General features: G+C 40.1%; 2 protein-coding genes across 3 annotated transcripts in view; one reads left to right on the top strand and one right to left on the bottom strand.

Annotated features, from left to right (window-relative positions):
- LOC107711203 (very-long-chain enoyl-CoA reductase-like) overlaps nt 1-4,452 on the top strand; it is a 9,471-nt gene extending 5,019 nt beyond the window's left edge. The window contains exons 5-11 of the mRNA XM_016516141.1: nt 1,119-1,234; nt 1,472-1,577; nt 2,139-2,211; nt 2,324-2,367; nt 2,456-2,513; nt 2,598-2,686; nt 4,218-4,452. Of these exons, the coding sequence (XP_016371627.1) occupies nt 1,119-1,234; nt 1,472-1,577; nt 2,139-2,211; nt 2,324-2,367; nt 2,456-2,513; nt 2,598-2,686; nt 4,218-4,391 (660 nt within the window). The 3' untranslated portion in view covers nt 4,392-4,452. The remainder of the gene's footprint in view (nt 1-1,118; nt 1,235-1,471; nt 1,578-2,138; nt 2,212-2,323; nt 2,368-2,455; nt 2,514-2,597; nt 2,687-4,217) is intronic.
- A 254-nt stretch (nt 4,453-4,706) lies between these two features.
- Nucleotides 4,707-13,074, bottom strand: LOC107711202 (polyhomeotic-like protein 2). 2 transcript variants are annotated; one of them, XM_016516140.1, is made up of 7 exons: nt 11,376-11,498; nt 8,907-9,165; nt 7,788-7,879; nt 7,661-7,706; nt 7,502-7,568; nt 7,161-7,275; nt 4,707-5,916 (listed from the first exon to the last, which is right to left on the bottom strand). In XM_016516140.1, the coding sequence occupies exons 1-7, from the start codon at nt 11,391-11,393 to the stop codon at nt 5,764-5,766; spliced, it is 750 nt and encodes a 249-aa protein (XP_016371626.1). In that variant the 5' UTR covers nt 11,394-11,498; the 3' UTR covers nt 4,707-5,763. The 2 variants fall into 2 exon arrangements, with proteins under 2 accessions (XP_016371626.1, XP_016371625.1); XM_016516139.1 differs by lacking the exon at nt 11,376-11,498 and adding an exon at nt 12,540-13,074 and having other exon boundaries at nt 4,708-5,916.
- Nucleotides 13,075-13,546: the final 472 nt, after the last annotated feature.

Genomic DNA, 13,546 nt, shown 5'->3' with positions numbered 1-13,546 from the left:
GTGAGTGTGATATAGGGTGTGTGTGTGTGTGTGTGTGTGTGTGTGATTGATTACAGCTGTGTGCAATCAGTGCAATGGATGATGGGAAATGTAGTCCGTGGTGACGTGTAACAGTCTGTGTTACTGTGGCGATCGGACGGAAGTCCATGGACAGGATTCGTACCAATATGTCACCTTTAATAAAAAAATATATATATATGTTATACAGCAAAAAGACACATGTGCCATGACTTGAAGGTGGACATTTTTACAATTAAACTAAATGTAACTAAAATGTAACTTATCGATCAGACAACATTGAGGATCTACTTTAGTAGACTGTGTCCAACAGGTGGTTTTCAGGCAAGTTTTGTTAACACTGATTATTTTATAAGCCTTAGAAATGTGCATAGTCCTATCCTATATCAAATATGCAGAAGGCCTCTTGTCGAGAACCACTGAAAGAAACACATGCAAGCTCAGGTGCACACAAATACACACGAACCATTCTCTGAAAACGGTGCTGGGTGAGTTCCCATAAATCACAGATAATAAACAGGATACTGAAGTATCACATGTACAGTATTTTATTATTTTCAGTGAAAGTTGACCCAAAATCGAAAATGAGAATTCCATCTAAAACACAAAAGGTCTTCTGAACAGTAAGATAACTGACTCCACTGGAAATCTTTTTTTTTTATATTGTATGGTAAAGAGCAGCCTGGACATTCTACTAACTTCTTTTGTGTTCCAGAGAACAAAGAAGTTAATAATATGCGGTCACATCTGTGCAATTAGTAGCATTTTACAATGGCTTTGAACGTGGCTCATCAGAATTTAGCCTCAGTATTATAATCTTTCACTGGCATGTTATAGGCCGTTTGGTTCAATGTAAAATTCAGATCAGTGGCTGTACTGTGTGTGCACAGGCCTATGGTTCAGTTTTCTTCTCAGAACTTGTAATCTCTCTGGCACCGTTTCCCCACAGGTGTTGATCCCGTTCACCTTCTGCATGCGTAGCCCCCTTTGCCCACTCCTGTCCTGACTCCCACGGGGCAGGGATGATGTCAGCACATGGGAGGTATGCACTATACTTCACTTTAGAGAATTAAAATGTGTTTGTGAATGTGTGTTTGCAGGTGTTCCTAATCGAGTGCATTGGACCACTTGTCATATATCTGCTGTTTTATTTTCGACTGCCTTTAATCTACGCTCCCAAGTACGAGTTCACCGCCAGTAAGCATTTGGTTGTGCAGTAAGTATCATGAAGAAGAGTGCCGTCACATATTTAGTCTGTTGGATTCAGTCCAGACAGTGGGAACGGTGTCTCCTAACAGCTGACCTACTGGTTAACCAAGATACTGGCCCAGAAGTGTATTTTGGGAATTATGTTGAAAAGCATTTGATTGATGGGTCTCAGGAATACACTTTTATTTGATGATCTGGTATTAAACTGAACTCGCTGAACTGAGCTTCTGTCTGTTCTCCACAGTATCGCCTGTGTGTGTCATTCCTTCCACTACATGAAGCGAATCTTGGAGACGTTGTTTGTCCATCGCTTCTCCCACGGCACCATGCCATTTCGCAACATTTTTAAAGTGAGGATGCCTCGCAAATGTGTGCTTTTTTTTGGGTGTAATTTATATTTATATACATCCCAGAAGGCAGCAGTGTGTGACTGATACATGTTAGGATTTATTTCGTTTTTTAGCAAGTTCAGTTATGAAATAATAATAAAAAAAAGATTGTATGTTGGTTGGAGCTTTGAGGTCATCTATACTCCTAAATGTGAAAAATAAACAGCAAGCAGACATAATTTCAAATGCAGACCTTCACGTCCAGGAAAACAATCAAAGAATATCGATGACTCCTAGACAATATTTTTTGCAAATAAATGATATTCATGGCTGTTGATGCATGTTTAATTAAAAAATGCATCAAGAGAGGAAAGAACAACACTCATTCAACAGTGTTTTGGGGTCTTTAAGTTGATGTGCATTTCACTTTATGAAGATTAGATCATGCCTTCAATATATGCCGTGATAAAAATGCAAAATAAAAAGAATAATATCTTAATCTTTCAGTTAAAGACAATCAAACAGTTATGTTATGTTGCAAACAGGGAGTCTGTAAATCGCACGTGATTCTTTCTTTAACAGATCTGTTCCTATTACTGGTGCTCTGCTGCATGGATGGCTTATTACATCAATCACCCTCTCTACACACCGCCATGTATGTAACATCTCACTCAAATGCTCTGCACCATGTTTATTGTCGCTTAAATTATTATGGTATGTTAAATGCATTGAACCGTTGTTCTTAAAGCCAGTCTGTTTACATGCAGATTATGGGGAGAAGCAGGTGAAGGCAGCACTGGGAATCTTTCTAGTAAGCACTTTGATGGCACTGACTTCTGTCATGTGTCATGTATTTGTCTCATCAGCGTTCTTTACTTACTGATTTGTGATTTTTGCAGTTCTGTCAACTTGGCAGCTTCTCGATTCACGTGGCTCTGCGCAATCTCAAACTACCTGGTAAGATCTATAAAAGAAATCACAAATCTCAAGTCAACTACTCTGGCTTTGTTTATATAACGCAGTCAATTGTTCTTTATGAAGGCTGTAAGACGAAGAAGATTCCTTATCCAACCAAAAATCCTTTTACATGGATATTTGCACTTGTTTCATGCCCAAACTACACATATGAGGTGAGACCCATGGCTGATTGCATTGTGAGTGATTCCATGTCTTTATAGAGTTTTGCAGTGATTATGATTATTTTTGTAGGCCGACATTTAAGTTGACATCTGTCTGGTTCTCTTGACAAAAACCCTTTGGGGTTTTCCATTGGCTTTTGGATTACTGCAGAAAATATGCTCAGTGGCCAACAAAAGTTTATGATTCTTACACATTTTGTTCATCATGATAATCCTCACAAATGAAAACAGATGTTATAAATTTTAAAGCCTAAATACAGTCGGCAGAAGTAAAAAAGCTGAATGTAGGCTATAAACGAACTGCAGCATGGGCATATTTCACCCAAAAATGAACATTTGGTGGAAATGTACTCACCCTCAAGCCATCCATGATGTAGATGAGTTTGTTTCTTCATCGGAACAGATTTGGATAATTTTATCATTACATCACTTGCTCACCTGTGCAGTGAATGGGTGCCGTCAGAATGAAAGTCCAAACAGCTGATAAAAACAAATTATTTGTCTTTATTTAAAACAACATTTTCCCTGAAAGTTTAAGTTATAATAGTTTGAAAGAGTGTGATTATAAACACAGTGAGGCTGTAAAAGTGTACTAGTATTTACCTGTTCGGTGTGATGATGTTTAAAGGTGCTGTACGTAATTTTTTGACAGTACTGAAGCATAAAAAATAGGCGACACTGTTTGCAGATATTAAAGAAACATTAGTTTGCTACTTGTTTCCCCGAAAAACAACGTTACAGCCAGTTGATCTATTTTGAAATGTGTGTTCCATGTCGGAATGGCCAGTTTTGTTTTGATCTGTGTGATCCCGCCCACTTCTAATATACCCAATAGTATTTCGACACCCCGGGTTGCCGTTTGGCTGAAAACACAATGCTTTGCAGTCAGTGGAAGCCAGTAAACTAACTGGGTCAGAGATTGCAGATTCTACCTAACCTAAAAAAAATATTCATTACCTGTTGTGCATGTGTTCTCAATCTGGCAACCCTCGTGAGTGTGGAGTCTGAGGAGGAGGGAGCGGGAGAAACAATATTTTGAATTTGGACTGCGGTACCCATTTCAACCACTAACTGTCAATGTTACATACTGCAAAGGCAGCCTCTGTAGTCCCAGTTATCCATTTGTTAGCAACTGCCAAGAAAATGTATAAATAAAAATAAATAAATAAAATAAAGACAAGTAAACGCTTAAAAAAACCACAAGGGGGTTTTACTGGTGTATTTTATGTCATGGAATAAAACGTGGAAATAAGCTTGTGTGAACCACATACCTTATTTCAGGTATTTCACCAAAAAAAACCTTAGACTTTGGACAATGGAACCAGAAGAGCTAAAATTCTAACTCATTTCCAGATTTTGGCCTACAAAAATATGTCATCCCTGCAGTACTCTAAAGATCTCCTTGACAATAATGTGTCCCATGTGAACTGGTCCTGTAATGAAATCCTGACCCCTGCTGGTCTCATTGAGTATAGGCCTAAATAACAGACACTAAAGCTGCACTGTTGCTGTATTTCTGTAGATGGGATCCTGGCTCGGTTTCACACTCATGACCCAGTGTGTCCCTGTGTTGTTCTTCACTGTGGTGGGATTCATACAGATGACGGTTTGGGCCAAAGGAAAGCATCGCAGCTACCTGAAGGAGTTCAAACAGTATCCCACACTGCGCTCCCCTATCCTACCTTTCATCCTATAGCAGGAAGATACAACACTAAAAATAACATATACAGAGTTTTTTTTTTCCAATCAAATACAAGTCAGAGCTTTGCTTTCACTGTGGTGGGATTCATACAGATGACGGTTTGGGCCAAAGGAAAGCATCGCAGCTACCTGAAGGAGTTCAAACAGTATCCCACACTGCGCTCCCCTATCCTACCTTTCATCCTATAGCAGGAAGATACAACACTAAAAATAAGATATACAGAGGTTTTTTTTTCCAATCAAATACAAGTCAGAGCTTTGCTAGCTTACATATATAAAGTCTTATATATATATATATCAATGTATGAAATAAATAGTACATTTTGAGATACTGTAATATTGTATTTGTCAAGTAAAGCCATTCTATTTTAATTACAAATAAAAAATATGCAGTATATTGTATTGTTTGTATACATGAATACAGAAAATTGTGCAAAATTATGGAAATAAAAAGAATGAATTAGCAGACCACAACCTAGAAATAAAAAGTGACTCTTTTTGTCTGAGAGCTTCAGTCTTTATGAGATGTGACTAAAGCAATGATGTGAATTGAAGGGCAAATCTGTTCCTTTATTTTGAGGTAAATATAACACACTTAATTCCTTCTTCGAGGTGAGACTGAAGCAAATTAATTTGTATGTAGCCGATATCCATCACCTATCAATCACTTCCGGGTTGTGTTATATTTTGCGTTAGAAATTAAGTCTGGTATTCATTCTTGCCGAATAAAAGTTTTCATTTCTTTCTTTCAAAAAAAAAAAATTCTTTTTTGAATCACAATCAACTATGTTTCTATCTCACTATGAATGCCAATATGAATGCTTCTCTCAGAGTAAATGTACTGGCTGTGCAGTGCTGGAATCAAAGCATCAATAACTCACTCCATATCTCTGCTTGGCAGGCAAAAATCAGAAAAGACTGATGCCACAAATGCAATTTCAGATTCTGAAACTGGAATTTATTTCCTAACTTTGCATGTCCATTTTAAGACTGCTGTAAAACATCGCTGAACATCGTACATTTAATTGGACAAGAACAATGTTTATATAATATTGCGACACTGTAAATCATACCTGACAAAAACGGAAGGACAAAACACTGGTGAATGAAAAGCTCCACCGTAGAAAAAAATAACACTTTTACTAAGACGAATGGTCCCGTCAGCCCTGCGACGGATGGATAGAAGGACGCCGACAGAACAGAAGAACAGACTGCAGGGCTGAATCATGCGGCATGTCCTCACACGGAAGAAGAGAAGAGAAGCTGAGGAGGATTGTGCAAATCAAGTCTTAAAGAGTGAACGTTTCCCCTCATTTCGTGGCCAGCGCAGGAGAATTTCCGTCTTGTTTTCGCTGAAAACACAAGCACTATGAGAAGAGACGGCTGTCGTCCTGAAAGTGGCTTCTCTGCAGCACCTTCACATGATTCTCATAGATTTTAAGTGCAGGGCCGAGTCTGATCGACAGACCAGTCAACACGTCACTGCGCTGCATCAGCAGTAGGGACTTCCCATCTATTTCCTGTTGGACGTGAAGATACAAAGGTGTCAATACTTTTACTCAGCAAGGACACAGAAAATTGATCAAAAGTGACAGTAAAGGTATTTATAATGTTACAAAAGATTTCAGATCAATGCTGTTCTTTTGTACTTTCTATTCATCAAATAGTCCTGGGGGGAAAAAAGTGTCACCGTTTCCACAAAAATATAAAGCAGCACAATTGTTTTCATCACTGATAATAATTGCTTTAGTAGCAAGTCATCATATTCGAATGATTTCTGAAGGATCATGTGACACTGAAGACTGGAGTAATGATGCTGAAAATACAGCTTCGACCTCAATAGATTACATAATAAAATATATTACAACATAAAACAGTAAGCATAAGATTGTAGACTTGTTTAGATTTTAAATTTCCTTAGCCAACTTATTCACATAATTACGGCCATATGATTGTAAGTAATATCTATTGAAGTTTGTTTAAAGTCGCCATATAACTCGTACTGATCCTTTTTTTTTTCTTCTTTTAGTCAAACAAGCTCTATTTCTAAAAACTACTCTAGCTCAAGAAGTTGGATTTTCTTGGGTTTTTTTTGGGGGGGCGGGGAAATGTTCAGGATAAAGTAATGATTTCATTATCATAATGTGTACTGTTGTTTTTAATTCCCAGTATTGTATTCCTATTGTTGTTATTCAATGGCGACTCTGGACAGAGGAAAGTTTTTTTTTATTACAGTGTTCCTGCACCTTTAAAAAAAAATAAAAACATTTCCTGAAATTGCACTTACAAAGTAAATGAATATTTTAGAGCTGAGCATAGCTAGAAAAATAAATATTCACTACAGAATTTCATTCATTTCATTCATTTAGATTAACTTTACCTGGCCTGGAAATAACAATTTTAAATGGTTTTTCCAAAGCCATGGGAAGCCTAAACTCAGCACAAGTTAAAGAAATGTCCTGCACATTATCTTTGGCATGAAAATAACATATTTTGCATTGTAAAATTAAGGTTTCATTTTTGCTAGGCAAACACATTTTTTCCATGTATTTCTTTAGGCTTTGGGTTCAAATGAAAAAAATCACTGCGCTCAACCAACAGTTTGGGTGCATAGATCAATAAAAATCTTTGCAAGATCCGCACTCACTAGTTTACTTCCTAATCATTTGTCGATTTTTTTTATTATACAAAAAGCACAAAAATGGATCAGTAGACTTTGGGTTAAAATATGCTCTTGACAGGTTTGGTTTACTACAGTACTAACCTGTGTTCTGAAAGCCAGCGCCTGCTCAGGGAAGCCCACAGACGTGAAGTAACTGGCCACATCAGCCACGCTCCAAAGCAAAGGGTCCTGCCCGATTTCTTTCTTTACCACATCACTGAGAATGACCAAAAACAGATTAAAGCCTCATAGTTTATGAGCAACTCATTCCCGACTTTTACATGTCACAACAACAATACATAATCCAATGGTGTGAGTTTGACGGCACATTGCAAAGTGTTTGATAACATTGCACTTACTCCGTATGATGCCACAGAAATGACACACTAAGTTTAAGTCTCTTTATTACCAAAGACACAAAGAAAATGTTGGCTTTTACTCACTTTCCAATATTCATCCCTCCATTGTTAACAGTTTCTTCCTCTGTTGTGCTCTTAGTGCACATTTCACCTGAGAAAGCACAGGTTCGGGAAAAAAAATGTAACATCCAATGAGTTGACAGATACGGTGTGAAATTTAAAGAGCACGGGCAGAATCCTCACCCTCCTCAACAGGATCAGGCCCTCCGTCTGACTTCAGCGCCTCGTCCTGATGACAGACAGACACAATATGACGCAGAGGAACAGGACAGATGTGCTGTGATTGGAGGCGCAGGGCGGACATGCTTACCGGCGTGGCTGTGCAGTGTGACAGCAGCGGATCCTCGACGTGAAGAGTGGAGAGACAGATGGCCGCTGGCTGCTGCACGAGCGCCACAGATCCTGTGGGTTACAACGACAGACACTGCCAACTCAAATCTCTTACACATTTAACCTTGGCTTCTTCTGATGGAGGTCTGTCACTCTCAACAATTATTCAACTATCCAACTCCTTGACAGGCAATGCAATGCCTGAATTTGGCAGAAAATGAACGAAATAAGGACAGGAATTGTAACAGACTGATGGGTGCAAACACTTTACCCAGTCAAAATGTGTGCTTGTATGTTTGTCTCTTTAGGCTTACCTTTCTAACAAATTCAGTGAGAAAAAGATGTATATTCAAGAAAGACGGATTGTTCTGCCTCCACTTGATTATTTTATTAGTCACTTAAGTGTAGGAGAGCTCAAAAAAAAAAAAAGGTTACACAATCATCTTGGAACATCTGCGACAGGGATAAAATAAGTTATGCTTATTTATAAATAAATATAGATAAATAAAAGTTGGCCACTTTTAAATATTTTGCAATATTTTACATTTTTCTATACTGCAAAAACATCCATACTTTTAAATGACCCTTTGGACAGACGCAATTTGCCATTCTTAAGATCAAAAGAATTAATGCAAATTCAGCAATTTGTTGCATTGTTTGTGAATGCTTGCATTTTTCTTTCTGGTTTAGTTTGGTTTATTTTGACGCTTTAATTTTTTTTGTTCTGTTTTTGGTTATGCTCAACCAAGGCTGCGTGTTGGAATGTGAGTGCATGCAATAAAAAAAATGTTTTTATCATTCATCAGCAGGAAAAAAATTGTTCTGAAAGTGATTCCAACGATATCGTTTCTCTGTGCCTTTATCGTTATAGCTGTGGTGTGGACTCTGCTATTCTTTAATACTGCACTATATCTTTATCGTTGTTTTTATAGTTATCGTCCTTGATGTGAACAGGCCTTACGTGAAGTTTCACAAGACTTGCTCTTTAACTAATCTTGAACTCATTTATTTTAATTACTATCTCTATTTAAATGCTGGTTAGTTTGGCATTTTATCTTGAGAAGTTAATTTAAAAAAATGACCAACAGGACTTGGGTACCTGTGTCTTGCTGGGCTTCTGGCTGTATGTGCTCAGGTAGGATGCAAGCGCTGTCGGTGTCCTGCCTCAGAGCATCATGGGTAGGAGAGTTCTTTAAGGACGCGGGTGAGGGAACAGGCTGACTGGTGTTACTGCTGGTGATGGGACTCATGCTGATGCCCGAGTCAGCGGTGCTCCGAGCGCACATGGCATCCAGACTGCTCTCATCCCCCTCCTCGTCCATGCTGCTGTCCATTCCCGCTGTCGTGGACATCTCGTCCTAAAAAGATTGCATTATTATTATTATTATTATTATCATGATCACTGCCAGTACTGCATAGAAACGAATGCAACATGAGGATTCAACAAAATGCCTCACGTGTGCCATTTGAAACAGTGTTTTCTACCGTTTCTATGGAACTTTATATAAATTATCTAATAAAAGTAGATACACTACACTTTTATTCATCAGGGATGCATTAAATTGATCAAAAGTGACAGCAAAGATTTCAATTTCAAATAAACGCTTTAACCTTTTAACCTTCTATTTATCAAAGAATCCTCAAAAAGATATCTTCTAAAATATACCGTTTTCAACATTGATAGTAATCATAGATGTGTCTTGAGCAGCAAATCAGCATATTAGAATGATTTCTGAAGGATCGTGTGACACTGAAGACTGGAGGAATGAAGTTGAACATTCAGCTTTGAGTCACAGGAATAAATTACATGTCAATATATATATTAAAATAAAAACAGTTATTTTAAATTGTAATAATATTTAGCAATGGTATTATTGTTTTTACTATCTTCATGACCAAATAAATACACCCTTGGTGAGCATAAAAGACTTCTTTCAAAAACATGAAAAAAAATATCTTACTGTTTGAACAGTAGTGTATAAATAATCATATACTGTTTTAAAATAATACTGGACTCTATATAGATTAAAACCCTTTTACTTTGATTACAAGCAGTATATTTTTACAACTACACAAGTCCAATATTGCAAAAATGCTTTTCCCTGGCAGTGGTTTAAAACATCTAATATTAAATTAGCATAATTTTCGTGAATTTATCCTTTAAACTGAAATTCTAGTACCGTCATAGTTTTTTAGTGTTAAATGACTGAACACAAGAAGAATGACTGAGTCAGCTTTATAATGAAGGGCAGGCAGATTTGAATGTTTGATTCTAAAAGGTTGAACTGTGGACAAGAATGTTTTACATAAATGTCCCCATTTTTCTTGGGCCAAGTTGTGCGTTTTAAATCTTGCCGGTTTTTTTTTTTTATTCCATTTGCTTTTTTTATTTATTTTTGTTTCACAAACTGTTTTGTGTTTCCTAACGGTTTACATTTTTCTGAAGTAATAAACTATTTAATTGCAGACTCTCATTATGTCAGCTTAACCCATTTAGTGTGCCAACATGCCCTGCTACTGGTTCACTGAACCGTCCGGTGCAATAACGCTGGAAATGTTCACAAGACCAGGAATATTTCCACTAAAAAGCATGACAAATACCAAGATGATGGGAGGAAGAAAACATCTACAGTATTAGCACGCAAACAGGGGCTTTGAACAGGACTTCATAATGATTAGCAATACTAGAACGTACCAGTATTTCACATTTAAACGAACAGATTTCGACAACTACACTTTGTGATTATGCTCAATCCGTCGCTCTGCAAAACTGGATTAACATCGACTCGAGCTTCAGTATGTGAAGGCCGGGCGCACTGTTTATTCAGTCGGGAGTGAGCCAGAAATGCCTCTTAGTCTTCGCCCGTTCTTTCGTACGCTTTGAACCCCGGTTTTGGTCGGCACAGTGGTGTTAGGAACGTTACAAACACATCGAAATAACTTAATCATACAGTATGAGGAACATTACGGAGTGAGTTTGCTGAACGGAGGCGCGCTGAACTCCGACTCACGCGCTGAGAGCGAAGCGGGGCGGGCTCATGAATATTAAGTTACGTAACGTTCCTCATCTGTATTAGAACGAAGCGGGCGGGCTCATGAATATTAAGTTACGTCAGGTTCGTCAGCGCCCCGAGAGCGAAGCGTGGTGAGTTCATGTATATTAAATGAGGCAAGCCACTGGCGAAGTTCACGCAGCCTAGTTAATATTCATGAATCCGCCCCGCTTCGCCCCGAGGCGCGCTGCCTGCCTGAGACAAGCGCGTCCCAAAGCAAGCTAATGTTAAACGTGGCTAAAGCCGACATTTTCTCCCTTAAAACACATCCAAAACTAACGTTCACCTTTGCTCACATGTTAATAGGCGATAAATAAGTACGGCAAGTTCACAAGCCGCACTGACGACTTCGGTCGCACTTCGAGTTTACGGACATAAAGGATCATCCAGCAGCGCGTCTAATGACTTGCGCTTCAATGATCCCTATAAATGGTCTTGTCGACTCGGTCACGACACGCACAAGCGCAAAAAAAAAATTGACAAGGATTGCATCGCGAAAGTTGAGTTAACGTTACCGGACTCATCCAGCGCATCGTCTGCGCTCACACAAAAACTCGCTCCGAAAGATTTGGACCTCGCAGATCGAGCGCTTCCATTGTTGGCGATTTCCCGACGCTCGTGAAGGATCGCGCCGCTCCCCGTCTGCGCCAGTTACGGAGTGAGTTTGCTGAACGGAGGCGCGCTGAACTCCGACTCACGCGCTGAGAGCGAAGCGGGGCGGGCTCATGAATATTAAGTTACGTAACGTTCCTCATCTGTATTAGAACGAAGCGGGCGGGCTCATGAATATTAAGTTACGTCAGGTTCGTCAGCGCCCCGAGAGCGAAGCGTGGTGAGTTCATGTATATTAAATGAGGCAAGCCACTGGCGAAGTTCACGCAGCCTAGTTAATATTCATGAATCCGCCCCGCTTCGCCCCGAGGCGCGCTGCCTGCCTGAGACAAGCGCGTCCCAAAGCAAGCTAATGTTAAACGTGGCTAAAGCCGACATTTTCTCCCTTAAAACACATCCAAAACTAACGTTCACCTTTGCTCACATGTTAATAGGCGATAAATAAGTACGGCAAGTTCACAAGCCGCACTGACGACTTCGGTCGCACTTCGCGTTCACGGACATAAAGGATCATCCAGCAGCGCGTCTAATGACTTGCGCTTCAATGAGCACTATAAATGGTCTTGTCGACTCGGTCACGACACGCACAAGCGCAAAAAAAAAAAATCGTCTCTCGCCAGTACGTTCAATAATCGCTAATGCAATTGTCTCCGGTGTCGCTCCTTGTGCGAAATGCGTCAGTCGGTTGAACCGTGATGTTTTTGGTGACTTTCCCCCGCCGTGCAAAAGCGAGTTTGGATTAATTGACAAGGATTGCATCGCGAAAGTTGAGTTAACGTTACCGGACTCATCCAGCGCATCGTCTACGCTCACACAAAAACTCGCTCCGAAAGATTTGGACCTCGCAGATCGAGCGCTTCCATTGTTGGCGATTTCCCGACGCTCGTGAAGGATCGCGCCGCTCCCCGTCTGCGCCAGTTCGCGCGCGAGCGTCTCTCTGTGTGCGCGTTTGCACTTGCTTTCACGTTTGCATACGCCGGAGCACTTCAACTAGTGATAAAAACACCAATACTTCACATTCCGCGTCACGTTTTTGCCGGAGCGCATCCGCTTCTCGGTTCACTTACTTCCATATCCTCCATGTGATCCTCATCCACGGGACCCAGAGCGCTGTCGCCGGTGCTCCAGTCCGCGAGAGAAGGCTGTTTCACCGCACACTTGCTCTGCTCGGTTTTTCTCCTGCCTCTTAGCACCTTTGCCGCGTTGCGATAGGAAACCGAGCCTTTATAGTTGACTTTGAGCACCGTTTGCTCCTCTATCAGTTTCTCTAGTTCTGACCGGGTTCGGTCCCAATCCGAGCCGTGTCGTCTTTTGACCATCCTGCAAATTCTGTCCAGGTCCGGTCGCGCTTTCCTCGACCTCAGCGAGTCTATGGAGCCCAGGATCCATTCGCGGTACGGCTCAGACATTATTCCTAATGGGCTTCAAGCTTGATAGAGTGGATGAAGTGCGTCAGTGTTGCCTTCGACGTGACGCTCGCAGTCTTTCGAGCCGCGGCGCGAGCGCGCTGGGGGAAAAAAACGGAAACATACTGTACGCGTGCGTTGATCGCATTGAGCGCTTTTAAGGTGGAATGCGCGAGATGCGCGGCCAGCCGCTAGGAGATTTAAGGAGGCGTTGCTCGGTTGCACGTTTCCGTGCCGCTTAAATGGCTGTTGTTGCTGCTTTGGAATGCAATACTAGCAGGCTGCATTATTGCGTACGGTTTTGTTTTTAAGTTACACTTGAATAAGTCCGTTTTATGCAATGATAAACTTTTCATTTAGTTCCTTGTTTAATCTAGCCACTGATTTTGGAATCAAAATGGTAAAAATGTTCACTTTTGACCATCAAATACCTGCGAAGGAAGTGCGCTGAGTGGAATATTAGCTACTTACTGCATACTACACAATATATACTGTACACTACAAATAGTTTGTGAAACAAGGCGGTATGCAACAATACATATTTAAAACAGTAGTATGCTGAGCTCACTGTGCTCCGTGTTTAATCAGGCGAGAAACAAACATCATAATCGTTTGTTAGTCTTATTTTAATTTATATATATATATATATATACACACACACACACACA

Source organism: Sinocyclocheilus rhinocerous, unplaced genomic scaffold, assembly GCF_001515625.1.
Source record: "Sinocyclocheilus rhinocerous isolate Xijiao unplaced genomic scaffold, SAMN03320098_v1.1 scaffold115, whole genome shotgun sequence".
NCBI lineage: Eukaryota > Metazoa > Chordata > Actinopteri > Cypriniformes > Cyprinidae > Sinocyclocheilus > Sinocyclocheilus rhinocerous.
The sequence above is the reverse complement of the archived record's forward strand: the minus strand, read 5'-3'. Positions and strand labels throughout refer to the sequence as shown.